Source organism: Lichenostomus cassidix, chromosome 4 (genome assembly GCF_008360975.1).
Source record: "Lichenostomus cassidix isolate B80296 chromosome 4, HeHo_3.0, whole genome shotgun sequence".
Lineage (NCBI taxonomy): Eukaryota > Metazoa > Chordata > Aves > Passeriformes > Meliphagidae > Lichenostomus > Lichenostomus cassidix.
The window spans coordinates 60334093-60362063 of record NC_139484.1 but is presented as its reverse complement, the minus strand read 5'-3'; the positions used below and the strand labels follow the sequence as shown (position 1 = coordinate 60362063).

Here is a 27971-nt window from a genome sequence, read left to right as displayed (position 1 = left end):
TTTTTTAAATGATAAATATTTTTTCTTCCAATATATATTTTTTTTCATAAAATTCTATTAGAAAATTTAGGAAACATCAAGGAAAATAATATAGAATGAAACATAACCTTTTGGCCAGACTGTCTCATGAAATTTGATCCTTCTGGGACATTCGAGTAAGCAAAGCCCTCTTGGCACCCTCTATGTCCTTACAACAATGAAATTCACCTTTCTCAGCAAAATAGGAAAATGAAGTTTCTGCAGCACAAACTGACCTAAGCCATGCACCACTTTGCAATGACAGCATTCATTGGCTATGACCATATTATAACAACACACTCTGCCACTAGTTGTAGCCCTTTTACCAGGAGGATGGAGAAAAGATTGTGACCCAGGGTCAATGTCCTTCTCTTCTCCATCCCTTCTTCACCCTCCCAACCCAAACCATCCTGTGATTCTATGATTCTATAAAGTTTATCTTCCCTCCCCTTGCTCACAACTGCACAAGGATTCTAACAATTCCTACAAATTCTGTCAGCCTGTCACAGGTCTGGAACACATTTTGAAAAGGTGGCCAAAATCCTACTTTGTGCTTGAGTTGAAACAAAGCTTCTCTAGAAATAGAAGCACAAATGGGAAGCTGTTTTCTGGGAGGTGAAGAGCTGACCATTGCTACCAAGAATTAATTGACATGGTGTGGCTGCTTCCACTGAGTTTAGAAGATCAGTATTCCAACAGACATGGACTAATGGATTAATGATGCTTTACTAATTATAGTTCTGCCCACTCTGACCCAATACTTTAATTTTGGTGTATCTTTTTAGAAAAGTCCCTTTTTCCCAGTACCTGAAACAGAGAGGAAATCATCCACCGAAGTGATGTCATCCACAGCCTCAGTGAGAACTCGCACCTGCTTCTCCCACTGGTCCTTGAACACATCCATGTTGTCCTGGGCTACTTTGCTCTGGGGTCTGGCAGCCAATGTGAGTGCAGCATTGATTACCTGTCAGTCAAACCCAATTGTTAGAGGAGGAGTGTAAAACTTTGTTAGCAAGAGAAAGAATAAATAGATTATGGACTGCGTTGTGGCAAGCACAGACCTTTTCCGTGAGAATTCTTTTCTCTCTTTTTCTTGTGTTTTATAAACAAAGATAAAGTTTGGATGTTATTAAAAACAGTTTCTCAAGATATGGACAGTTCAGGCCTGGCCAATCAGGTCTAGGGGGAGGTTTCTGACTGACCAATCTGGGTGACTTTTGTAAAGTCTATATAAGTTAGAATTAAATAATAAAAGTTTCTCCTTGATGCCACACTTTGAACCTAGATCTTCTTACTCTGCTAGCAGCTCAACAGCAACACTGTGCTAAAAATACAGCATTACAAGCAATCTGATATGAAGGGTCTCAAGATATGGATGTGTTTTTCACTGTGCAATTTTGCATATTTCCAGTTGGAAATCCGGAACACTGGTGGAAACGGTGGAAATCGGGCAACAATCTCCTGACAAAGACAAGGCCATATTCTTCTTCTAATTCTTTTAAGTGCTAAAAGAGTTCTCAAGTAGTTTTTAGCAGGAATCTTGACTCACCTGTGGGCACAGACTGTCGATCTGTGTGGCTGCCATACGGACTAACTTCACACCTTCTTCATTGTTGGAGATGGAACAGGCCAGATTTGCAACCTGCAATGAAATCATGGAATCATCAGGATGAGAATCAAGTTTTAGGCAAGTGAGACATTTTTATCCCTTAGTCAGTTCTTATTGAGCTTTGCCTGGAATGAAAGCATTTTATACAAGAGGAATAATACATCTTCTGTGCTGGTGAACAGAAAGCCATGTAGATTATTTCCTTACAAGCAAACGGAACTTCTAATCTTCTTCAGATTTTTCTCAGAATCTTCCCTCACTGTCAAGTGTTTCACATCCTCCTCTATAGCTTGAAAATTATCTTCTGAGAAGTCACATAGTGACTGCAGAATATCCAGACATTTATCTGTATATTTCCTTTTCTCAGTTTCTTCTTCCTCTTATGAACCATATTCATTATTAATATAGGTAATCAGGCTCATCCATACAGTCTGAGCTTGGCAAAATGAAGGATTTTTGATGTCCTAACACATGCAATCATACTTTTCAACCCATGAACAAAACTGATACCTTCACTGATACTGGGAAGTTGCTTATCTCTCAATTTATTTTCATTGTTTCTGACAGTTTTATGTTAAAATCATGCTAAAATAATTTTCATTTCAGTTGGAGCTCTTTATTTGTACGTGTTTGTCTGCTCCACAGCAAAATATCCACTAGCAACAGTAAAGTAACTTAGTGATTGAAATATCTCTGCTGAAAGCCTTTCATAGGCCTACAACAAAGGCCTGAAGATCTCATTCAAAGCTCTTTAAATCTACATTTACTTGCCCTGGCATAGCTTTGGGAGGTCTGAACCTCATAAGACTGAAGGCTATTTGGGTAAGATAAACATCTGAATGAGATCTAGAAATCAGAGCATGTCTCCAGACACAGCAGAGCTGCATCTCTGTGGCTTGAATTCAAGTGGAGGAGCATGTTCTCCTTCCCAGCTCATACAGCTCTCCCAAAAATCCCATTCCAAAAAGCTTTGTGCCAAGTCCATGAGTCTGCCCCGAGTTTCCCAAATTTCAAATCAGCAATTTGTGTCACTGTGATACTCAAATGACAAAAGTTCATTTTGGGATGGGGGAATACAGGGTATTTTTTTAACCATCCAAAAGAGTGGCTTTTAATTCTAATCTACATTAAAACAAATTTATAAAATTTTAAATATGCTTCCTTGGTATTATTCACCGTGCCTGCAGGCACAGCTATCAGTTCGAAATGATTCATGAATTGGTTCAAGTGCCCCCATCTTTCCAATTTCCCTCCAGTCTCCCCCTGTGCTATTAATCTGTTCCTGTCTGCAGTGCACATCCCTGGTTAGCTCTGATCCATCTGTTCTGCATGGAACCTTTTTCCCTTCCCAGTTCTGTGCAGCGTGGTTTGCATACATCAGAGTGCCAAAGCCCAGGCAAGAAAAGAACCCAGGGCTTCAAAGAGTCCTGCAGGCATTTCCTAGTCAAGATTTTATCATCATGTTGTGATTTTTATTTGCATTTCACGATGAGACAAATGAGTTGGTCTGTTTGTTAACAGCCTTACAGCCCTCATGTCAAAAGCTTTCTCCTGAGCTGACATCTTCCAATTAATTTACCATTTTCTGTAGTCACTTCTCAGCACACATCAAACAAACCACTTTAATCTTCACCAGAAACAAAAGCTAAGCAGGATAATATTCAGAATGCATTAACATAAGTGGAAATTACAGAGTTTAAAAACCAGTAAACGATATTAAGTTTAGCAAGCACCACCTTCCTGTATTGGAACTGAGTGGCTTTTCAGATTGCCTTTAAATTTTGTGATTAACATGATGAGAATTTGTCCTAAGGCTTCAGATGTAACATTTTATTTTTTTGCAGATAGAAATGAGCTATGTGACTGAAGGGTTCTGGGTGTCATGGAATGGCCATCAAACTATAAAGCAGGTCTTTGAGTTCCTCTGGAAGAGAACTTTGCAGATATAATCAGCAAAAATAAAATTTATTTCTTCTCTGTTAATTACTCTTTAAACAGAATCTGATGAGATTATATTTGGATGTTGCAAAGTGCCCTGTTTTCCCAAGAAGGATACAGACACAACCAGAGAAATAATTTTCTTTTTTTTTTTTTTTGTAAAACAGATTTCATTACATTGGTTTGGATGTTATTATCAACACAAAAGTACAAATGCAACATATTGCTACATCAAATATATATCAAAAGACCATTACAGTTATCTGTTTAAAGGAAATAATGACACATATCATGTATAATCCTAAATTTAATAGTTTCTGTGGCATATTGCAATTCTTGCATAAATATAGCCCTGCATCATCAGCAGTCAGACAGCAATACTGTTTCACAATCCAGCAGGGAGAGTGCCAGCCTGCACCAGAGTAAGATCTGATTATGTCAAATAAACATAGAGATAAGCAAATTCCACAATGGCAGATGCAATCTGGATAAAATTGAATTTAACACTACAAATCTATGACTTTACCCAAAACTTAATTTTTGAAACATGGCAAGAAATAGTCTTTACTTGCTTAAGCCTGCAGTGCTGTGCATAAGCATGGATCTGTGAAATAATACAAGCTTTAGGTGCACTCAGTCACCAGATATCTCACTATTTAATTACTTTGATTGACTTTGTTATCAAATACACAGTCAAGTCACCATCAATTAATATTCTTGGCACAGCAAGGTCCACATGCATGCTCTTATTTGATAGAAACCACAAGGTAATTCAGGCTTTAGCCTCATATAAATTCAGCAACTTTTGTTACCTAAAACTATGACCAAAAAATCTTAGACACAATCCCACCCCACTTAGCTGAGACACTTGTATTAGGACAAAGTGATCCCTTGGGATAATGGATAAAAAAAGGGAGACTGTTTCAGTTTTCTGGTTGACTCCTCCCCTAGGTGTGTCTGGTTTGTTATTTAAACCTAAATTAGAGCTGCCCTGCTGATTGCTGAAAAAGGTACAACTGAACTAAAAGATGTTTTAGTGGTGCATTATGACTTCTCTGGCATGGGGATATTTAATACAATGTGTTTAATGAAGAACCCAGCCACTCTGAGGTTGGGAATTTCTTTAATGTGCCATTCCTGGGCTGGATGGAGCAGAGAGCTTGGAAAGGAAATGAAAAAGGCTGTGTATTAGTGCAGCTGCCAATTTACCAAAACTTTAATTTGACAGCCTTTATCTTTGCACTTCAAATGCTCTGTCTCCACCAAAGGACAGAAGGAGAGGTTTCATGAGGGGCATGAGAGGCTATGGAAGCAACCAGGTAATTCATTTTCCTTTTTTCTTTTTTTTTTTTTTTTCTGTTTACTAAGTTCCTTAAGCACACCAAACTCACTGAGTGCCTAAAGAGAACTCAAGATTGTACTGAGATCAGTGGGAACTGTCTGAAGATTATTTATATCAATGAACACATTTTAAATACCAAAATCAATGAACTGTGAATCATTCTCAAAAATGCATGGAGAACTTAATAACAGTGAAACTGCTGTGTAGATGAACATTATTTGTCCAGAATTTCAGGTCTGCTAAACTCCTCTTCATGCCATCAAAACAATTGCTAAAAACCTCAAACCTGTCCTGCAAGAGCATGGAAAGGTAATGAGCAATAAAATAAACATCCAGCTCCAGTGATGCTGTATTTTTCTGTAATCACCAAATCCACTGAACCAATCGTAGAACTGGGATGTGAAAAAGCAGAAAACAACTCCTCCATATTAATTTCTATCAGTGGCACTGATAGGCCAAATGCAGTTCTGCACCTTGCCAGGTGTGTCTATTTAATCATTCAAAGACTTCCATTAGTTTCAATTATTTAAAATACATACAGGACCAGTTCCTATAAAATTTATCTGCATGTGTTTGGTTGTTTTTCAGCCTCACTTTCCTGCTGGATAGCAGACTGCAGTGGGGAATCACGTTGTTTCTAATGTAAATTTTTATTACTCTTCATGGTGACCTTTCCCTTAGGACAGGAAAACTTTATTTCTGCCACAAAACTGCACTCCAAGCTACAAAAGTAATCAAGGGTCTTTCATACCAATTTACTTTATTTTTACACTGATTAAAATCAGGGGTAGTTACCTTTCATTGTGGTTTTAAATGAGACTATTTCCATTTTTGACTTGAGCCCTTTGTATTATTAAAGGTAACTATGACTATCAAGATGTATTGTGCTCTTTTGACTACCAAAATCCATTGCCTTCTGGTTTAAAATTAAATTCAAAGATTTTACATGGCCATTTGGAATTCAACCCACGTGAAAAGGTCCAAAAGAAAAATCTATTGCTTAGAGCAAAAATGTAAAAAAAAAAGGGAGCAGTGTAAGCTACAGCAAAAGAGCAATAGCAATACAAAAGCTTCAGAATATCCTATTTTTTAACATTTTCCTTTTATTCTTTTTTCCTCACCATAAATTGCTTAGGAGAAATGGTACCTGAAAAGCTCTGTTCAGCTTCCCCAACCATTTAACCATTCAAAGGCAGAAAATGCAAACTATTCTTATCTTAGTTTCTTAGTTTTCCCCATTGTTTGTAAATACGTGATTTTTTTTAAAGTTGTTTTTAGTCACATCTTTTCTATTTATGTAAGTTTTTTTCTTCACTGTACTTAACTGGTGGAAGCATTGGGAAGGAAAGATTTGCAAGTCATTCCTTATTTAGGAAACTGCAGAGTAAGTTACACAAACCCTAAACACTGGTAATTTTACATGTTTGCACCACACATTTGGGAAGCTGAAACTTTCTGAGTGATTCAGCTTGAGTTGAAGGTGGTTTAAGTCAGAGACTTCTGTAGCACTCACAGGGGACTAAAACCAAGCAAATAATCAATTATCATATTCAGCTGATGAGACCTAACTTGCTGAACGGTGGTATCTTAACTATTTGTAATTATTTATCCATCCACTCAGTAATTTATCCAGTTATTGTTTCAATCTCTGAATCCTTCAAAACTCTGACATATATTAATGTTGGTACTGCTGTAGGCAGCCCAGTGATATTCATGGAGCCACAAATAAGAGAATTTTTTCTACAGGAGAGCAGAGTTGAAGCCAAGTTACCCAAGATCTTGTACTTATTTATCTTCACTGTACTCACTCAAGCATTCTGTTATGAGCAAAACTCTATTTATCACTAGACAGGATGTTTTTGCACATACACAAACAAGTGCCAAAAAATCAAAATGTCACTGAGAGTACACATTGCAGCAGATTCCTGTTCCTCATCATGCACTGCAGTGCCAGTTTGTTCTGCCATGAAAATATTAGACAGTGGTCTCTTCCTCAGTGCCTCTTCCATATGGCATGGGGGGAACCTCACACTGGATTATATGGCCAATTTTCCCTCATTTATATTAACCAGTTACCTCTCTAAACAAGAGATGTTTTTTTAAGTTGTTCACCTGCATATATATTCAGGTCTATTAAAAAAGCTAACTGCTTGCAAAGCAGTAAAAAAAGGCATTTCTTTTATAAATTAACAGTGACCTGATTTACCGAGTTGGATGTTTGGTTTAAAAATTTCTAGCACCAAACCCTGAACATATTTAACATAGACTGTTCAAACTTTTACAATATGTACCTAAGGAGATTGGTACCAGCAGGATGTTAGAAAGATACAGAGCATTTTAAGCACAGCAGTTGAATGTTTTATTTCATGTTTTATATGCTGCCCACTGAACCTACGAAAAACTCTTTTTGCTCTCAAAAGGTCAACAGCATTTTCTCTCATACTTACTACAGGAATTAAGGCTTTTCCACTCACTTCAACTCCTTCCAGACTTGCTCTGTCTCAGATTTAGTCAGAAGAGCTTTAAAAGATTTCTGCTTTTGGTAATGTTCCAAGTACCTCAGACTTTAATAAACTCAATGGGTCTTCATCTGAGATTTTTGAAGGAAAGCTAAGCATGTTGGAATCCTCATGTGTACAGAAAGCTCAACTCTAAATGAAAAAATCCTAATTTTAGACAATTTCAATGAAGTGTTGTTAAATCAATCTGAATCTCCTTGATTTCCAGGACCATTCTGGTGCCATGATTGTGGCCTATAGGATGGAATAAAAGGGAGATCAAAATTGAAGTACTTTGAAAAGTCCTTCTATTTAACTATTTTCATAACTGAAAAGAAGCCAACATTGGTTCATGTCCAGTTATAGAGCTTCCAGTAAAGAACAGAAAAAGGTATCATATTACGTTTGATCCTTTACTTTTAATATCAGACAACAATAATGATGGCAGATACAAATAAAAAAAATTCAGTCGAAGTAAATACTGTCTCTTCTTTTCTTTCTTTTCTCTTTATATATGGAATTCGACCACAAAACTCTGTCTTTCTGGAACTAGTCACGTTTTGACACCACACTGATGAGCCTCAACTGTGACAAACGTGCCTGACTGCAAGCACAAGAAATCCCCTACTGTGGTCTAAAAACCTTCTAGAAGAGGAGTGAGACAAACCTCTATTTTAGACCAAATTTCCAGGTCATTGTGATTTCTCAGCAGGAACATCCCAAGTATTCTCTACGGAAAACAGGGGAGAGCAAATTGATTAAAGAGAAAGCAGGTGATTGTCTCAGAGCATTTCTCCAATTTACACCAAAGAAAAATAATTCTGGAAGCTACTTCAGATGCATTTTTACTTCTTTTTTTTTTTCCTTTTTCAGTTTTTTTCAGGGTTTCAGCTTTACTTCCCTTTAATTTGTAAAATTATTCAAGCAATGCTGTTGGACACTTGGAGTGGAGCACAGCCCAGAACTATCAACTGCATTCCCAGCTGAAACCAATGGGCCTGGACAGCAACTGCCCCAGCTCCTACCTGAAGATCCAAGCTCACAATTAAAAATCCATCTGTCAGGGGTTCTCTGTTCCACTGCATCACTAAATAGCTTGAGGACAGCAGGAAAGGGTTTCCCTCCTGAGTTTTACTCCCCCAGGAGCTGGGAAGCAGAGTGGATCACTCAGCTTCCTCCCTTCAATGATTGCTCACTACCTTGATGTTATTTCTGAATTTTCTCTCTATACACATGCACCCATTGCTGAAGAAATAAACTGCAAACAGCTGGGGAAAGCCAAGAAGAAGAGCAGGACATATTTAAGATCAGATTTGTTCTTTAATTTTAACTGGTCTTGAGCAGTGTAGCATTGCACTGATGGAATGCAGTGAGTCTTACTCATACAAGAAAGCAGCTTGTAAAGATATGGAGGATCTGTTCCCTGTGGTCTATCTATTCAGGTGGATCATGGATATCCTGTTTTAAACCATATCACTCCCAGGATTGCTGAGTCTAGATAGTACAGCTAAAAATAATTGATTTTATTTACTGACTTTCTGAGTTGCAGGTAAAACTGCATTTTACACTACTTTGGCACACACTTTTTTCTTCCTTTTGCAGAAAGCAAAGGTAAAATGTCCAGCTACAAGAATTCCTTCTGTAGAAGTCAGAGACCAGAGACCCATCTCAGTGCTGTTTCACCTCTGCTAGCAGGATGGGGTTACTTTTCTACTTAATTTGATAACAGGTAAAGGATTTCTGACACCATTCTTCCATAACTGGTCTATTGACAAGGAAAAAACAGTGAACAAAGAATGTAGAGGAGCACAACAAAAACTACAGCACAGTCTCTGAAATGTCAGCCAACAGAACCTTTACACAACACTAACTGTTATGTTCCAAAGTGTGCAAAATGGCCAGAAGAATTTCTTTGTCTGGTGCTACATCAACAAAACTCAGCAAGTTTTGTGTATTAATCCTTTCTGGTCAATTTGCAACCAAGGCCACTGCTACTAAAACTCATGGTGAATTATGAGCAATATGTACTGAAATATCCAAGGAGCAAGAGGGCAGTTGGTGTCCTATGGAAACAAGATTTACAACACTGCAATGTGTGTGAGTCGATCCCATAAAGCAATTTTGACAACATACCCCTGGCAGTGCTGTAATTAATAGATATTAATAGCAAGTAGTTACCAAAGCAATCCATCTATCTAATAACAGTCCACTATTTTGGCAAACTGCTCAGTGACCCTGGAACAGGGATGCATGCCTGACTAGGCTGTGATAATTAAACGTTAGTTATATTATCAGGGAGCTGCATTTTGACAGCTGTTGAAGAAAAAGAGGGGACTGTGTTGGAACTCAGGAAAGTTCAAGACATTAACAGAAGCTCTGAAGGCATTAGCAGTGTGATATCAGACACCCCAGGGTATAAACAAAGCACAAATTACAATCACTGATCCCTGAAGAAACATAACTTGCAAGTTAGACAGAACCAACTTTATTTAGCTGACCAATGTGGATGGAGCTGAACTTGGCAGGGGATGCAGAGAATAATAAGAAGGACTTGGACAGGTATGTCAGCCAGAAAAGGAAGGTCACAGAAAGTGCATCCCCACTCTGATAAGCAAGACTGGGAAACTGGCAACAGCAGATGAGAAGAAATTGAGGTTTCCAACACCTTTTTGCCTCAGTGTTCAGTGGCAGCCTCTCTTCCCCCACCTTTCCAAGGAGGGAATTCAAGGCAGGGACTGGGAAGCAAAGTCCTGCCCACTGACACAGGAAATGAGGTTTGAGACCTCCTGAGGAACCTGAACAAGCACAAGTCTGTGAGATCCAACGAGATGCATCCCAGAGAACTGAGGGAATTGGCTGATGGAGCTGCCAAGCCACTCTCCATGATAGCCACATAGTCACAGCAGTCAGGGCAGGTCCCAGGTGACCAGAAAAAGGGAAACATTGCTCCCATCCTTAACAAGAGTTGGAAGGAGGACCCTGGGAGCTACAACCTTGCCAGCCTCACCTCTGTGCTTGGGAAAATCCTGGAACAGATCCTCCTAGGAGCTCTGCTAAGGCACATGGAGAGCAGGGAGGTGGTTTTGCCCTCTTTGCTCAGGGGAGACCTCACCTGCAGGGTCCCAGCACAGAGAAGATATGGACCTGTTGGAGTGGATCCAGAGGAGAGCCACAGAAACAATCAGAGGGCTCATTTCCTTCCTAGGGGTGAGTGAAGAAATTGAATTTGGAGTAAGATTTTAAAGGCTTACAAAATCCCATTCAGAGAAAAAGTCCCATTTACATTTATTTGTATTTTACACGAATCCCATTTTTGTGCAAGGATAGTCGATGAAATGGTTTTACAATAATTCAGTAACGGCTCAACAGTAATGCAACACTGTGTCATCTGCCCAGAACCAGAATGTGTAGACAAGGCAACAGAACTGGATGTTCCCTTTTCCATTCCTCCTGTCAGCTTTAACCCTGGCATGGAGAGAGCTCAGATTGGCTTGAAACATCATTTAGTTTACTTGTGTGCTTAGCAACCCTTTTTCCTGCTAAATACATCGCCTTTTCTCTTGGAAAAGTCATATTTTAGCTAATTATTCTTACAATAAGGGTGTCTGACACCAAAAGCAAACATCCAGAGTATTTAGCAGAAAAACTATATGTTTTAATGAGGTATTTTCCAATTTTTGTATTATAAAAAAACTAATCAGTCCATTATTCCTGACTTTTGGTGCTGTCACTCTCCGCCCATCCTTTTGCATGATCAGAAAAAGAAATTACAAACATAATCCTAGCAGAGTTTTAGCCTAAATCACCTCTTTTATATTACACATGGTCTCTCTCATATCTATTAAAAAGATGTTGCCCAAAAAGATGGCACTGAGAAACCTCAATCTGTTCTTAGAGCTAAGGATACAACAATGGGGTGAGAAAAACTGCTTTTATATTTAGTTCTCTCTCCTCATCTGAAATGGGGAATACATTAAAAAATCCCCACAGTACTGATTATTCAATGGGCTGGAATACAGATCCTCAACTTATAATTTCTCTTAATTTAAGACTGCACTCTGAGGGGTTTTTGCATAGAATTTTGGTTTTGTAAATGTGTAAATTTTCATCTTTGAACTCGATCACGTGGTCTATTTGATTCAAAACTGTTACATTCTGACCCAGTCTTACTTTTGGTCCCAGTTGTCACATTTGCAAATTCTGTGTATGAAAGCTGATTACCTTTGCAAAGGATCATCATTAGCTCATAAATATCCAAAACCATTTCAACAAATCTCAGATAATTTATTGCGTATTAGAGTGGTGGTTTTGGCTTTTCCTTTGACCCCTCAAAAAAAAAAAAAAATTAAAATTGTCATGTGAATGCAGCTCACAAACAACTTTTTTTTTATAATGAGTTTTTATATCAAGAGCTCTTCATGTCACTTTCAGCATTAAACAAAAAATGGAAAGAAACTTATATTTAAGAAAACAAAACAGACATCAAAATTCTAAATAGAACTGCAGATACCTTTAATTCACTGTGCTTTGATTTATAGTCCTCTTGGCATGCAGAGATGAGAACAGTAAGTCAATTGTCTCTGCAGTTAGTTTTAATGGCAATATCAGTGTGTGGCTTCTTTGCAAACTCCTTGTTCAAAGTCAGTAGCCAGCAGGTCCATGAAGAAGCTGCACAGTCTCTCCACCAGCCCTAATTTTACTAATTTTTTAAGCTCTTGATTAGTTTAATTCAAAGAAACAGATAAGCCTCAGCGAAAATTAAATTCAATGAAAAATTAAAATTTAATGAAAAATTAAAATTTAATTAAAATTAAGTTTCAGTGAAAACACGCAACTGTTTTGAGGACACAAAACTTATCCACCTAATGCCTCACTGAGGAAAAAGTTCACCTGATGAGCCACACTGGGGAATCTGAGTAACTGAGAAATTTCTAAAAATCTTTGGAAAAAGCTTCACGACAAAATACAAATATCTAAGAAACCAGGATTCATAATGTCTGGTGTTTACAGAAATGCTTGTCTGAGAGAAGATAATCCTTTTTCCTACAAAAGCACAGCAGGAATTGCACATCCTAAGAGCCTTTGGCTGGGAAGCAGCAGAGCTGCCCTATGTGTTGGGTAGGTGAGGAAAGGCTTGGAGCTGGAAAATGCTTCCATTTGTTTCCACAGGGACTCCTGGCCACTGGGATGTGCTGAAATTAACACTTTGAACATCACCCTGGGTGTGGGAAACCCTGAACTGAGCCAAGGAGTAGCTCCAGAACTTTGGTTTCTGTAAGAACTTTTCTGTGAATCACCTTTAAAATGAGCCACAGGTGAATGAATGGTGAGAGAAAGTTTTCTCCCTCTATTATTAGGAAGTTATCCCTCATCACACTACAGGTCATCATTCAGTTTTCCAAGATCTGTCCATAGATTAAATGATTTCTCAGATGTCATCCTGCAACAGGAAAAAAAAAAAAAAAGGGAAAAAAAAAAGAGAAAATGCAGGGACATATACAATAAAATGGAGCATTATTGAGTCTTCTCTTGGGTCCATTCAATGCTGCTTTGAGAATTGATAATTTCACCCAATAAGATATCCAGGTAAGGTGATGGATGCTACCTGTATTTATTTATTTTTTAAACCCACAGATTGCCTATCTGTGAAGCAGGTGGGTAATAACCCTCAGTCCTGCTTTTGGAGCAGGCAAATCAAGTTGATTTCAATGTTGGGAACTCTGTGGCTAAATGTGATTAGTTTTGACAGGAGAGCAGATACCACAGGAACATCCATGTCTCTAGATTGATATTAATATAACAGTACCACAAGTTGTGGACATTAGAGCTGAAAGAAGGCTGACAGATGATGCTCCTGTCTGAAACAGGATCAGCTCTGCCTAAACCACTCCTGGCAGGTGTTTGTTTCACTTAGTCTCAGAGCCTGCATTGATAGCAGTTGTATGGATTTCTGTTCCTGGACGTGGAAGATTTAATTAGGGAAAACAAACAGCAGCAGTGTGTGATGAGGTCAGATTTACTACACCAACTGCAAGGAGTGTGCAGCAGGCTGTGCTCAGGGCCCATTCAAATGGATATTGAGAGACTGAGTAATGACAGAAACAGGAAAATTAAAAAAAAAAAAATCAATAAACCCCCTCTGCCCATTTCTCCTTTGCAGACTCACTGTGAGCTAAACTAGGTCTGGTGTGTTGGAATTTGTGAGTGAAGAGAAAAAGGAATTTACACATTTACCTACTGCACAGCAAGAAGACCATTTGCATCCATTAGGACTATTTTTGCTAATAGTAAATTCACAGAACTTTAGAACCTTAAAAAAACCCCAACAAACCAAAAAGCCCTTAAAATGGGATCTACCAAGAAGATACCACCAGTGGAGGTGACATTTTAAGCTAAAAGAAGTTTTGACATCCCTTCATAGTGTCTTTTTCGCATATGCTTGAAACACGACCACAAAGGATTATTGGTCAAGCCTAAAAAATTCATTTTGTAAACTAAATTGCCACATATTACCCGGGTTCTTAGAGTATCTTTATGCACTTGGAAGAGCAAAGAAAAACTAAAACTAAAACATACCTTCAAAGGATTATTTTTTCCCTCAAAGAACTTTGTATGATCAGAACAGGTGATGTGGTGCCTCTGATGTGTTTAATGTGTTGCTATCATTGTCTCTACTCAGATGTCTGTAGTAGCTGAGACTCCTCAAACAATGCAAAAGTAATGATGAAAGTTCTGATCACTGCTCGTGCTATTCAAGGTGGATTGCAGTCAACTCAGTTCTGTTTATCTGAAAGCCAATCCTTGCCCTCACAGTGAGAACCAGCAACAGGAGCCCTGAACACATTAGAAAAGTTAGCAAATTTTAAATATGAATTCTTTATGTGTGTGAGAGCAAGAGATAAAGGAGGTTCAAGTGCAGCTATAAACACAATGCAGCACTTGCAAAGTAAAGATCCTATTCATTGTCTCACTCAATAATTCTAAAGTACAAATACAAACCCCCCAACCCTCACACAAAATAAAAAGGCTCTTCACTCCATCCATCCCCTGAGACAAAGCTGGAGATCCTCAGCTCAGGCAGAGCAGCAAAACCACAGTGATTTACTCCAGCCCTGCATCATAGAACATACTCTGATCAACAAACTGCAGATTGTAAAAACTGAGCTGGAAATTAATTCCACAATCAACCCACCAACAATACACAAATGGTAGCAAATGTTTCTGTGTTTTCACTTTCACATCTGCACAATGGCACTCCTGAAATGGTTCAGACACTCTGTGTAGAACTGACTCTGTAGCGCCACTCCATTTATTGAAATAAATAAATAAATAAAACAGTATTTTCTAAATATGAGAAGTGATCACTAAGACTTTTCTTTCACTGGCATGAAAAAGGCATGATTTGTTGACCAAAAAGCATGTCATAGTATATATTGAAAAAAATGTATATATCACTGCTATCAGAAATAATGAGTAATGTATTACAGAACTGCATCAACCCTACATCCTTTTATTCTTCTAACCCACAACTCTTTCATGGTCAATGTGTTGTGTATTCACTGAACAGCCATCAGCACGCATTTGCATTACCACAAACTGGAATGTATTCATCTAGCTGCACACAGGGATTTCTTAGTTATTGGGGGTCAGTGAGCACAGTTTTATGAACTGATATTGAACAGGAAGGAACTGCATTAGAATGAAGACAGAATAACAATAAGCCAAAGAGTCAGGTGAGTATTTTTTGCTTCAGCTTAAATACACCCTTTTTTTCCCACTGTCAGGAAGCTAATGCACATATATATATATATATAAATATATATATATAATTTTTTTTAAAAAAAAAGTCTTTATTTTCTATGCATTATTCTTTTTTTCAGCTCTTTAAACCCTTGACAGCTGCCCTGCTGACAGCCTCCTGCCAGCTGAAAGGGCAGGGGAAGGAGCAGAAGCAGTGCTCTGACAGTGTGGCTGAGCCAAGCGTGTGACAGGGGTTGTTCCCAGAGACAACAGGTCCCAAATGGCAGCACGTGTTCCAACTTCCCAGTGCTAAAAGCTTTAGTCCTACTTTTTCCTTTGTCTTTTTCGAAACTGTTGTTTCTGATCTATCAAATCATTGGTTCTTTCTGTGTATTTAGCATCACAGGGTCACCTGGCACAGGAGAATTAATCCTGATTTATGCTGGTGTGAGTAACAGGAGAACTCAGTTTGGGGGTTACAGCTGTTGAGAATGTTTATTTGTGTAAACAAAAGGAAATCAATTCCATTTCTGAGGCAATGGAAATATAACTTAGCCTAAGCAGCTTCCATCTGAGAAACCACCTTTTCTGAGGGAACGACAGACAAATTGTCTGCAAAGACATTAACTGCTACATCCACCAACATTACACTGCAGTCTTATAAAACACCTCAGGAAACAAGGTAAGATCACACAGAGCTGTGTGGTAACACAGGAGTGCCATTTGAAAAATATAACATCACATACACTAACAGTCATGCAGCTGTTCAGGATTATTTCAATACAAAATTTAAAAAAAAAAAAAAAAATCAGTTTATCAGTTGAGGTCAAAACTCCTAAATTTTCTTTTCCTAGCTGTCAAAACCCAATACAAATAAAAGCAAATAGACTTGTGCTGAGGATATTTGAATAGGAAAGACTGGTGTACTTAAGATCAGCATTACTCATTTCAGAAGTTCACAGAGGAACAGCTGATTTTCACGTTCTGTTATTCCCAGTTTAGGCAAGCATTCAATTTGAGAAGGGAGCACAGAGGTGATTTAAATTTAATATCTCGATCTCATTTCCAGAGAAAGGCTTAAATGCAAACACAGTCAAGTTGAAAGTCTTAATGTTCTACTTGAATTCACATGATTTATGGCAGAAGAAAAAAACCCTGCGGTGTTTCAACAGCCTGAGAAATGCTGGTTTCATCTACGTGGGCTAAAGGAAGCCAAATTCAAACCACAGACACTCAGACTAACATTTGACACTGGCATTCAAATGAACATTCCAGCTGGAAATAAACCTTCCTTTGAAAACTCCTAAATATGAAATAGGGCAGATCCTGCATTCATCCACAGTGGTATAATTAGACATATTGGACTGAACTCATGTTCTTACCCTGGATTTACAGAGGGCAATTGAAGCTCATCTTCAGTCCTCAGAAAAATGCCAAATATGCTGCTGAGAGGGCTCAAGTGGCAGTTCTTTCTCCTAAGAAATGCTTTTCAAATTGGAATTTAGATGCCCAAATACGCTAGTGAAAGATTCTCAAGTATTTTCAAGCATTTTTAGCCATTTCCAGAATCACTCATTGGCTTCAGTGAGCTGTTCTTCACGTTAGAAGTGCACTCTTGCATTAACCAAAATTCCATTTTTCCTTTAATAAATGGCTCTTTTCCTCAAGGTATTGAAGTCTCAGCTGCCCAGTTCTCTATATATTCCCATCAGTATATGCAAGGTGAGTGCATAATGGCAAAATGTGACAAATGTAACAAAAACCTCCCTTTATACAGTGGATAAGCCAACTAGAAAAGAATTCCCACCCAATCTGAGTAATAACTATTCTATCCAACTTGAGAACAATTCATGAGGATTTGTTGGAGTTGATACTTCTTTTCTGTTTTCAAATTAACTAAGAGAATCATCTTCCTTAATATTTCCTGATGGCACAGATGCTGCTATCAAGCAGTTTAACAAGTTAAAACCTCATGTCCACTGTAAAAAGGCAGATAATAATGTGCCTGATCTAAATTTGGAGAGCATTTTAACGTAGCAGTGATGCCTCAGCTCTGCATTACAGGCAAATTATCTTTTGTCTGCTACTAAAACAAAAAATAATCTCATGAAGATGAACCAGAGACAATAAGCATCATAACATTTTTGCTGCTGCTGCATTACTTTTTCCAAGCTAATTCCACATTTCGGGTGGTAGTGAAGGGCTATGTCATTCCAGAAGAGAGGACCAAGGAGGGCTCAGCTTCTTGCAACACTATTACAAACTTGAAACTCAGTTGCTTTGATAAAAATTTGTGTACCCAAAACGTATTCATTTTTCTGCAACTTCATCCATTTAACAAAGTACAGAAAATTATTCATCCTCAGGCTCTCAGGTTACTGATGCTTTGTGCAGCCAAAGGAGCACTTGAGCTTTTCATTCTGCCTTAGCAGTAAAAACTCAGCAGCTCAGAGCAATTTGTAAGAAACCAACTTTGCAGAGTCTCCAGCTGGTTCTGCTCTCACAGCACCACTGAGTGAACCGAGGGAAAAACCTCTGTACCAAAAGGTCACAGCTGATGACATTTTCCACCAGTGAGAATATTTGTCCTCTCCCATTCCACCTTCCCAACAGCAGTGGTGCCTCCTGGACTTTGAGATTTTGTGGAAAGAAGAGTTAATATTAATCCCTCCTTGTCCAACAACTTAATTTTAAGACATCTTGGACTATTTCCATGCTTTCCACAAACAGCTTTAACCTCTGCAGATCAGACTACACTACAGAGCACTTTGCACTTCTGCTCACTGCCTTTGTAGCAAAGTTTAAACACTACGCAGAAAAACCTTAGGGATTCAGTGGAAATCAAGAGATGTTTTGTTTCAAACCCAAACACAACAATTCCACATAATTCTGAACCTCCTTCAAATGGCTTTTGAAATGAAACAGTCATTCTTTGGCAAAACTCAGGCTAAAGCAGATGAAAGTGCTAAAGCAAGGGAATTCTAGTTCTTGAAGATCAAAGCAATCCTATCTAACCGTTTATGTCTCAAAAAGGAAAAAGTGTCAGCATTTGTTTAATAGTGTATTTTTCCAAGAGTGAGAAAAACTTAATTAAAGAGACTAATTACACATAATCCTTTAAGTCAATAGTATATGATCCTGTTTTAAACTGCTACAGGATTTAGAAATTCTAACATATGTATGTTCACTTCCACATTTCAGCTTAAGGAAGGAAATGAAGAATATATCAGCTAAACAAAACTGAGGGGGACGAGTAAAATAGTTCCAACAGCAATTAGTCAGGGCATTATGTTTGATATTACACACTACTGCAGGAAACATGACCAAGTTTCTAAAATACGCAATTCCCACACAATTTCCAAAGATATTGCTAAACCAGTAAATTTTCCTGTGCCTTTCCTCCAGATCATTGTTGCTATTTAAGCAGAAAATATATACAGGTGAGGGTTGAGATTTATTGAAACATATACGACAGATTCAGGAAAATTCATTCATAACAAGAGAATAGAAATAAAGAAACTGTGCCAGACATACTATCTGTATGTGAAATGTGTGCCAAAAACCAGAGCTGTTTAAATAATATTTTTTTTTTCTGTTCTGTGGCTGCAAAAAAAAATAATCACAAAAAAAATTGTGTCAGGTTGACACCAAGTATATTCCTCTTGGCCAAATTCAGTCAACTTTCACCAATAGTTTATGTTGACTAAAAGTGTATTTCTTAACCAAGAAAACATTCACAGGAGATATTTCTCACAGCTTCTCCCAAGTTCCAGGTTTTCCCAGAATAATTCAAACCTATATTTATACAATATGCATTTCTGTGTTTAACATCCCCAATGTACATTTGTTTAGAGGAGTCAGAAGAATTTGCGTTCAGCTTTATGGATTCATTCATCAGCTTCCAAGTGGCTCCCCGTGTTATTTTTTAAAAAACCACAGCTTTTACCTGCCAGCTTTACCCTTTATTATCAAGGCTATTTTCTTCGTGTTTAGATTAACATCTGACATCACCAACAAAATTTAATGAGCTGTCTTGTTTCTCAGTGCTCTTTTCATTGAAAATTTCTGCCTATTTTTCACGGAACTGACATTTTGCTGCACCATGGTGCCATTTTTCAGCCTTATACAGCCACATGCTCTAAATGCAGATATATTTATCAAACCATTATCATCAATTACCTGAGAGCTCCAGCTCCACAGACATTTCATGAATTCCTGAGATTTTTCAGGGTACTGACGTGACAAAATACACACCAGTATGTTGGGAAATAGTTGAAACAGCAGAACTAAAAAATGAGGTGGGAGAAAAAAATCAGATTAAACACCATTTACTGCTGCTCTTATCATGATCATCCTGCCTGTGCACATTTCAACAAACAGTTTTCTGGGAAGAAACCTTTCTTTTCAAGGACAATATCACAAGAGTCTCCAGTGATTTCCACAAATGATTAAACACTGTCTCTCTGTCCCTTTAGATTATCCATGTGTTCCCATCAGATCTTCCCTTAAAATGCAACTCAAGGGATGCAAAGGGTTGCTTTAGAAAGAGATATTATTCTATGTCTGCATTGTTCAGTAAGAGAATTCTATTGAATTATCTCAGCCCTTGCATGAGCTCTCTGATCAGCTTTTATTCAGAATTATAGATATATCTACAAGGCCAAAAGGCTTGGACTTAACCCACTGAGGAACTGCCAAAGAAACTTGGATTACCTCAATGCCCATCAGAGCAAGTAACTGCAGAGCAGGGAAAAGATTAAGCAGAAAGAGAATTTCTATTGCCTGATCAATCATAAGGAATTATAACAATCCTGACAGGCTACAAGCACAGATGATAATCTATTGTAAAACTCGTATTCATGGAATCAGTTTTAAAGACTAAACAAACCAGATCAGAACTAAAGCATCCAAGACAGGAGCAGATAAAGATGTTGAAGAAATAGTGATAATTTAAGAAAATGCAATGAATTGTTAATTCAAACCATTGCAAAACTTCACCTAGAACAGACCTGTGTGTAAAAAGAGCAGCATGAACAGCAAGGAACAAAGAGTTCCCAGGAAGTTTGGGGAAATAGGACTTCAGAGGAAACTACAGAAATGTTTTACAAATGCATTCAAGGTAAGTGCTTGGGAGGAAAAAATAACCTCACATGCTGGTAGGATTTTCAAAATGAAATTTAGAAGATTTGTGATCATTGTGGGAATAAAATTCTGGAATCACTTCCCAAACAGCTCTTTGACATGGAGCTTGAATTTTTCTGGATTTTACAGATTAGAAACTGGACTGGAGTTAGAAATTAGATTATTGAATAATTACAGAATTTGAATGATGATTTACTATCTTTCTTGTACTTCATTTCTCTGAGATTCAGCCTATAAGCAGAGTTTTATTGCCACCTGTTTAGGTGTTTGGTTTGCTTGTTTGCTGTTTTAGTCTTGTTTGTTCTTACAGGCAGCCTCTTTCACCTTCATGGCAAGTATTCTGCTCTGCTGGTAAGTGCAGGATCTGATATATCCTGGGAGAAGAATTTAATTAATTTAAAATTTTAATTCTATCCTAAATGTCTTCTAACACAAGGAAAGGCTCTCTTAGACATCAAGATGAAAAAATAATAATTATCATAAGTATGACAGAGTTGCAGGACGAGGCACGATCATGAGATTTAATTTAATCAAAAGAACTTCTTGAAGATGATTATTTATATAATAAAGATGTATTCTTAACTTTGTAATAAAGTTTCTTATTGCATTGAAATTGTAATATTGTGGCTAGAGTTTCAAGCCACAATATTCCTCCTTTATTTCTCTCTCCTCCAAGCCTTCTACAAATCATCTCAATAAAGATTAAATAAGTCCCTCTTGTAAGATTCAGATTTCCATTTCTTTATGCACAGAAATATAGCCAGGCTTTTTTATTTTCAAATCTGTATTTCAATGAAAATACTGTGATTAGACTGCAAGACAGAAAGAAGAACACACAAGAGCTTGTTTTTATTTATTATATTACTGAAGAAAAAGTCACATAGGAAGAAATGAAAACAAGTACAAAAAGCTGTGCAGAAAAAGCTGTAGGGAGCAGGATTCAGAGAGTAAAAGAAAGAGATTTCTGCCTCCCTCCTGTAATAACTTCTATTGAAATCATCTGTATTATCTAGTTGCATTAAGTTGTTTTGGTTTTTTGGTTTTTTTTTTTGAAAACACTGAAAAAAAAATTAGGCCATCTGGAATTAGACTTAATAGCATGCTCACATTTGGTAAAGGAGAATCAGTTTTCCAATGTCTGTGTCATCATGTCATTGTATCTGGTTGTATCTGTAACTGTGTGTATAACATTTGTAGTTGGTATCAGTGAGAAAATCAGAACAAAAGGCCCTTCTACAAAGCACCTGATGTTTTCACAGCAGCACAAAGGAAGCAAGCATTCAAATATGTTGCTGTGTTATCTCAGATTGCTTTTTTAAAATACAGGCATTCCATATATTTTTCACAATTTTAAAGAATTTGTCAAACATTTTTTAGAATATGATTCTATGATTTTATATATATAATATTCAAACCCCCAGTCAGTGTTAGCCAAGTGTCAGCTGATCCAAAGGCATTCCCACTCCAGCCCAACAAATGGGACAGAAGCTGAAAGGAGGGAGCCTAAATTAATGCATGAAAAATTAATCTAGGATGTGAAAAGGTATAATAATAATAATCTTTTAAGAAAAACAAGTGTTAAAAAGGATTAAAAAATGCTAATGAGACTTTTATCCCTTTGTCAGAAGCCAAGATGTAGAGGGCAAGTGTCCTTTTCAACTGCTTTTTACATTTTAAATCTTAAATTTTACGTCTTTAATTTTAAATCTTTTACATTGTAATAGATATATAAACTTCTGGTGTTTATCTTTCTTGAGAGGATTGCATCCCTGAGCTTTGCAGTGGAGCACCTGAGTTCCTCCAGGAAGTCTATGGTAGCAAACAAAACCTGGCCTGCTAAAGATTTAGAGCTGGTAGCTAATGGTGTTCAGCCTGAAAGGAGGGTAAATCCCAAATAAATGGGGGCATCAGGGGCTGAAAACAACATAACAAGGAGGCCAAAGAGAAAATCTTCTTAAAATGACAGTGAGAAACACAAGTATGACTCTGGAAACACTGATAAAATCCATGTGTGCTCCTACCAACGTTGTTTTCATTTCCTTGCCTTAGCTGGAGGAAAACCTAAGTTTCCTAGGCATTTCATCCCTCTGCTTCTCATTAAAATCCATGGAAATCTCTTTCAATCCCACGAAAGCACTATGAAAACTGCCCTCCTCAGCTATTCTAACTGCAGCTGGCACTTGTTAGCTCGGTCTCGAGTGTGAGAAGTTCTTGGAAGTTTATTTTACGGCAATGAAATCAGTTTTGCTATTTAAACGCTGCAGGCAGAGGTCAGCCAAGATGCACCGTGTGCCATCTGCTGTGTTAGAGTTACATGCCAAGAGAAGTTTCCACGCACACGAGATAGAAAAAGGAGGATCTTTGACAGACACTGGCAACTAAAATAAGCTTGGAGATCAAACAGGTTAAGATCCAGATGACCACAGGCAGTGGCTGCAGGATATTTGTTTAAAAGGAAATTATCAGGGAAATGTATCTTCAGCCTGCATGAGGTGGGAAATGCCAGTGCTCCCCAAAGGCACATGTGCCACTGGTGTGTCACTTCCAAAGAGACTTGATGTTATGGTGTTATTGCAAGGGAAGGGTTTGATGTAAATGAAGCATTTCAAGCTCTCACCAGAAGGTAATTACAAAACCAAAACATCCCCACTGCAAGAAACTGAGGGCAGATTTTGAAGTACACCACAGGCAACAGCAGCTTCTCCTCCAGATCCTTTTCCACCTTTAATGCTCTTCTCTGAATGCTTTCTAACAGCTTTCTATCTTATAGAAAGCTATCAGAAAACATCCAAAGGAGAGCTATGAAGATGGCAGATCCCTATGAAGATGCACAAGACAGAAAGGGATCTTCAGTGTCAACACATCCCACAGATTTTGCCTGACTCCCCTACTTCAGGATGTTAAAAAACACCTTATAAAAGTCCATCTCCCTACTATGCTGTCCCAGAGGGTGCAGACAATAGCCATCTAAAAGGTTAAACCATTAATCAAAGGCAAAAGTTGGGCAAAATTAATTTTATCTTGTGTGTTAGCAAGGTTCCAGCTATTTCAAAGTAATCCTGGAAGTATACTATGTTTACTTTTCCTGCTTATATATAGTAAAGAGTAGGCTGCATCTAATGGTTTCTAAATGCTCCAAGTTTTTTGCTCACTTGTATCTAGTATACTATTTTAAGTTATATGCAAATCACAAGTCAACCAAAAGTCAAAAGATATTACGGTTAAAATCCAGAAATTGGAACAAGGAGTGTGCAAGTCTCACTGATGAACCACTGGTAGAAATCACAATGATCAGATCCTTTCTCTCCACCTGCCACGGGGTCACTAATAGGATGTTGCCTACAAAGCGGAGATCATAATAATGATGAAATTTTAAAAGCATTTTGAGTTAAAAAGAAACAAAAAAACCCACACAAGTCCCAAACCCCAAAACTGATGCAAAACAGAATTTTGGCACTCTTGAGCACTAAAAAGGGTTTGAAGCAAGAAGCATCACCCAAATTTGAAGAGAACCTGAGCTGTTGTAGTTCAAAGTTCAGTCAAGTTAGAAGCCTTGGGTTTCCACCTGACTGATGGAGACTGACCTTGTGCCTGTGAAGATGGAGGAAAATCTATAATTTTACCCCCAACAAGCATCTGGTTTTACAGGTTCATCTACAGCGTGCAAAATGCCAAACTTTTGTGTCAAACATCACAAAAATTGCTATTCTCCTGCTTTGAAGATGGAAATAATTCTCCTCTACAAGAGAAAAGACTATATGAAGGCAGGTAACAACAAGGAATGGGATTTGGCTCAGCAAAAACACTGGGGAAGAATTTTTTTTGCATTTGTAACTGTGATGCATAAAAATGATGAATCATTCTGATGATTGCTACCAATTTTGGGTATGTTTGGGTAACACCTCATTCATTTGCAAATCAGCAAATTCAGAAATGAGGAGAGAAATGCAAGTTTCTCAGCAGAATTCTGAGTTTTATTGGAAATAAAACTGAAGTAAAAGATGATTTATGGCCATGGCATGGATGAGAAAGAAGGTAACTTGTGCAGCAAAAGGCAAAGGCAGAAAGCTGTAAGGTAAGACTTAAGGTAAAACTGTACTTTGTTCTCCAGAGCTCCTACTGCTGCCTGGCTTTTTGCCATCTCATTCTCTGTACATCATTTCAGATGGGAAAACTGCTATCAGCGACTTTCAGAAATGAAAATATATGGTGTGACTCAGAAGTGCCTCTCTAATGCAAAAAGGGATGGAGAGGAGAAAAAAAAAGATGGATTTTTACCTGGGGTGGAAGGGGGAAATAATGAATACTAGAATATTATAGTGCATTTGAAAGATTCATTAACCTCAATTTTTAATTGAGCGGACAGTAAATAAAGGACTGACTGGAAATAACCAGATTAAATGAATGATTTATGGTGTTAATGCTTTTATCTGCTAGGCTTTTGAAAATCATTCGTCACAAATTAGTGTAATTCTTAAACTGATGAAGAACCTTTTGTATAAGGCTGACAGTGATCTGTTCATCCTATTTATTTATTTACCAGTATCCAATGAAATGGGCAAAGACTACAGGAATCCTGAGATAGTCCTGGAATCCTGAGATATTCCTGAATATCCTGAGATATTCCTGCACAAGCCAAGGTACAAAATTTCAGGCGAAAGCTCCTGCTTTCTCCTCCACAGACTGGGAATGTGAAGCATCACAGCTTCCTGTTTGTGTTATTTAGGTGTTTGACTTATGTTTGACTTTCTTTAAACCCATGAGTGCCAAGGTGATTCAGTGATTATTTTGATATTATTGAATCAACTCAGTGATTATTTGCAATACTATGCATGATGAGAGGTTTGATGTTACACAATATTGTAAGAACAGTGCTCAGTAGCAGCTATTCCTACCTACTCTTCAATTTTTATGCTGTAAACCAACAAAATCACCAAACACTCTTTGTTCAAAGGGATGTCCTTTGACATTGTTGTTACCTGAGAAGGGCACCACAAAGCCTCAGGGATTTTCCACTCCTACATAAACTCTACATTGACATCCCAGCAAGAATAATTATCCCAGTGAGGCCTGAGTCAAATAAGGTATCATTATCACTTCTTTCTCATTTTCCCCTCTCCTATTTAAAAATTTCCTTCTTCTACTGTTAATATACACCGAGTGCCTTCATGTTCCTTCTGACATTGCAGCAAGACAGATTTCTGTAACAAAAAGGTATCCATGGCACTTTCAGCCATGTCACAAACAGTGGTTTCAGATCTCATGGCTGCTCTTACCTGTTTCCTTGGGCATGGTGATATTTCAAAATCCCTTTAAGCTATGAACAGTACAAACTGTGCCTTGGAAAGGTAACAGCTGATGCATAGCTATGGTCAAAAATTGTCCTTATTTCATTACAAGTGAAATAAAAACTGGAGTCCTTTGACTGGAGCCTCAGAGGGTAACAAGTATGAAATTAGAGACTGCAAGGAGACAGCATCACCACCATTTCTGGCTCTGTGAGAAAAGGTTCTCCTTACAAAGCAGGGACTTGACTCTCTCACCCAAATATAATGACCCCATCATTAGGGTGATGGCAGCAGCCTCAGAGTTTCTCATCTTCCAAAAGCAAGGCATGAATCCTACAGACTTTCTGACTGCAGGAAGTGCAGGCATTGATAAAATCTTGATTTTCCTCCCTTCTCTCTCTTGAGCTTTTTCAAGCATAACATATTGTAAAGAGATTAAGGGTTACAGAATCACTTTTCCTCAACTTCTGAAGTCTTGGAAGCACTTGAGGATCATGAAAACAGGAGCTTTATAACCTGTGTACTGTGAAACTAAACTTACTGGGGAGATTACACTTTCATGCTAAAATCGTTTTCTCGGCTACTTAAAAGTTCTTTAAGAAGTTTTCCTCAGGCTGAAGTTCCTCCTGCCTGCTCTGAGGCCATAGGAAAAACTTTCTGGAACTTTGAAGAAAATCCACTTAATTGTTTTATTAGATTTTCAGAAAGCCAAGTTTGGAAATAAAGCAGTGAAACCAATGCTTTTTCATGCTAAGCCATGGAGTCAGTCCTCCTTTATTATCATCAATATTTCATAAAAGATTTTCTAGTGAAGCGTGATCCCCACGTTTGTTATAAAGTTATTCTAACAGAATAGGGAGGTGGTTGGTTTTATCTTTGGAAATTTAATTAAGGTAAAAAAAAAATTCAAACACTAGGAAAAGTTGTTATTAGGCTTATAATATTTTACTCAGTAATATCTAGATATTTTCTGAATGAAGTTGTTGCTTTTTTATGTCATGAGGTTTTCCAATGTGTTTTCTCATTCATATGGAGCTCAACTTTCTACTTAGGACAATTATGACTTCTGGATCCATATCTACGTGAAATGATGGATTTTCCTCTTGAATCCATGGATTGTCAATAAGTTTAAAAAAAAAAAAAATCTGGTCCCATGTGTGCTTGACATTCAGCAACAGCATTACAAACACATATGAATAAATTCACTGAAAATTCACCCTGAAACCTTCTTTTACCCCAGCAGCTTTCCCAAATCCTTATTTCTCACAGCGTACTCTGTCCATTCATATCCTCATCCTGATTTTTCCTCCCATTTCCCTCATGCAATTCTGCAGCAAAACCTTCCAGCAGGAGATGAATATTTTGTCCAAATAACAACAATCCAGGGGGAAACAGAGACTGCTTTATCTGACTCTGCTGGTTATCTTGAGAATCTGCTTTGACAGACAATATTTTAAAGCTGCACAGCCCAGTCAAGGCTGAGACTATTGGTGTCAAAATACAGCAACAACAACAAGAGTTCCTGAACTAATCCAAAATGGCAAAAGGTGCATTTTATTCCTGAAAACACCTGGAAATCCAGCAAAAACCCACAAAAGGGATAGATGGAAAAAAAACAGGGTAAAATCCACTATAACCCACACATTGCATCAGTTGAAGCAAAAAAAACACTCCAGTGCAACCCCAGTGTACCTTGATATGGGATTTAGATGCATATTTTGTTCTGGATTATTAAATTATTAAATCCATTTTATTACTCAGTGGTTTGTATTTGAATATTTGCTATATATATTTTGCTTGCAGCATCTTTTTAAATCAAAGCTGCTATAGCTTTTGTTCAAGACCATGAGATTTCTAGATAAAAGATGATAATTCCTTCTCTTGCATCAGTTCAAAGCTCCCTCATTAAACATGCCATTCTGTGCTCAAATCTTTGACATGAATTTTCCTTGGACATCTGCTCATTTTTTGAGCATGTCTGAATGCTCTCCCTTATTTCTGACTCACTATTTCCTTCTAAATGCTTCTTTTTTTTTCAGTTTCCTCAGAAATTCTTACAGCTTTCACTGAATTTTCTGACTTCTTTTATAGTTCTAACCCCTCTATTTCTGCCCTGAAATGGCTCAATGGTGGATGACAAATTCCCTTTCTCCACAGTAATACGAACTGTTTGTTTAATTTCATATTTTGTTGTGAGTTTGGAATAGCAACACAGATTCCTCTATTTCATCCTTTCATTCCCCACCATTCCCATTAGCTCTTTTAACTTTTGTGCTCTAGGAAAGACTAAATAAACTCTTCTAGTGAACCCTAAGATGCTCATGTAAAACACAGTCCTTCATATTTATTGATTAAAATACAACTCTGTTAATACAGCACAGAGCAAAGGCCAAGAT

General features: G+C 37.7%; 1 protein-coding gene and 1 long non-coding RNA gene across 3 annotated transcripts in view; one reads left to right on the top strand and one right to left on the bottom strand.

Moving 5' to 3' along the window:
• CTNNA2 (catenin alpha 2) overlaps nt 1-27971 on the bottom strand; it is a 448404-nt gene that overhangs the window by 58936 nt on the left and 361497 nt on the right. For both annotated transcript variants that reach the window (XM_085059503.1, XM_085059504.1), the window contains exons 10-11: nt 1568-1660; nt 826-982 (exon numbers count right to left, since the gene is read on the bottom strand). In XM_085059503.1, coding sequence (XP_084915629.1) covers nt 826-982; nt 1568-1660 — 250 coding nt within the window. The remainder of the gene's footprint in view (nt 1-825; nt 983-1567; nt 1661-27971) is intronic.
• Nucleotides 4582-8186, top strand: LOC146438642 (uncharacterized). Its single transcript, XR_014852102.1, has 3 exons — nt 4582-4884; nt 7635-7796; nt 7959-8186. It is a non-coding gene; the product is annotated as an uncharacterized LOC146438642 (long non-coding RNA).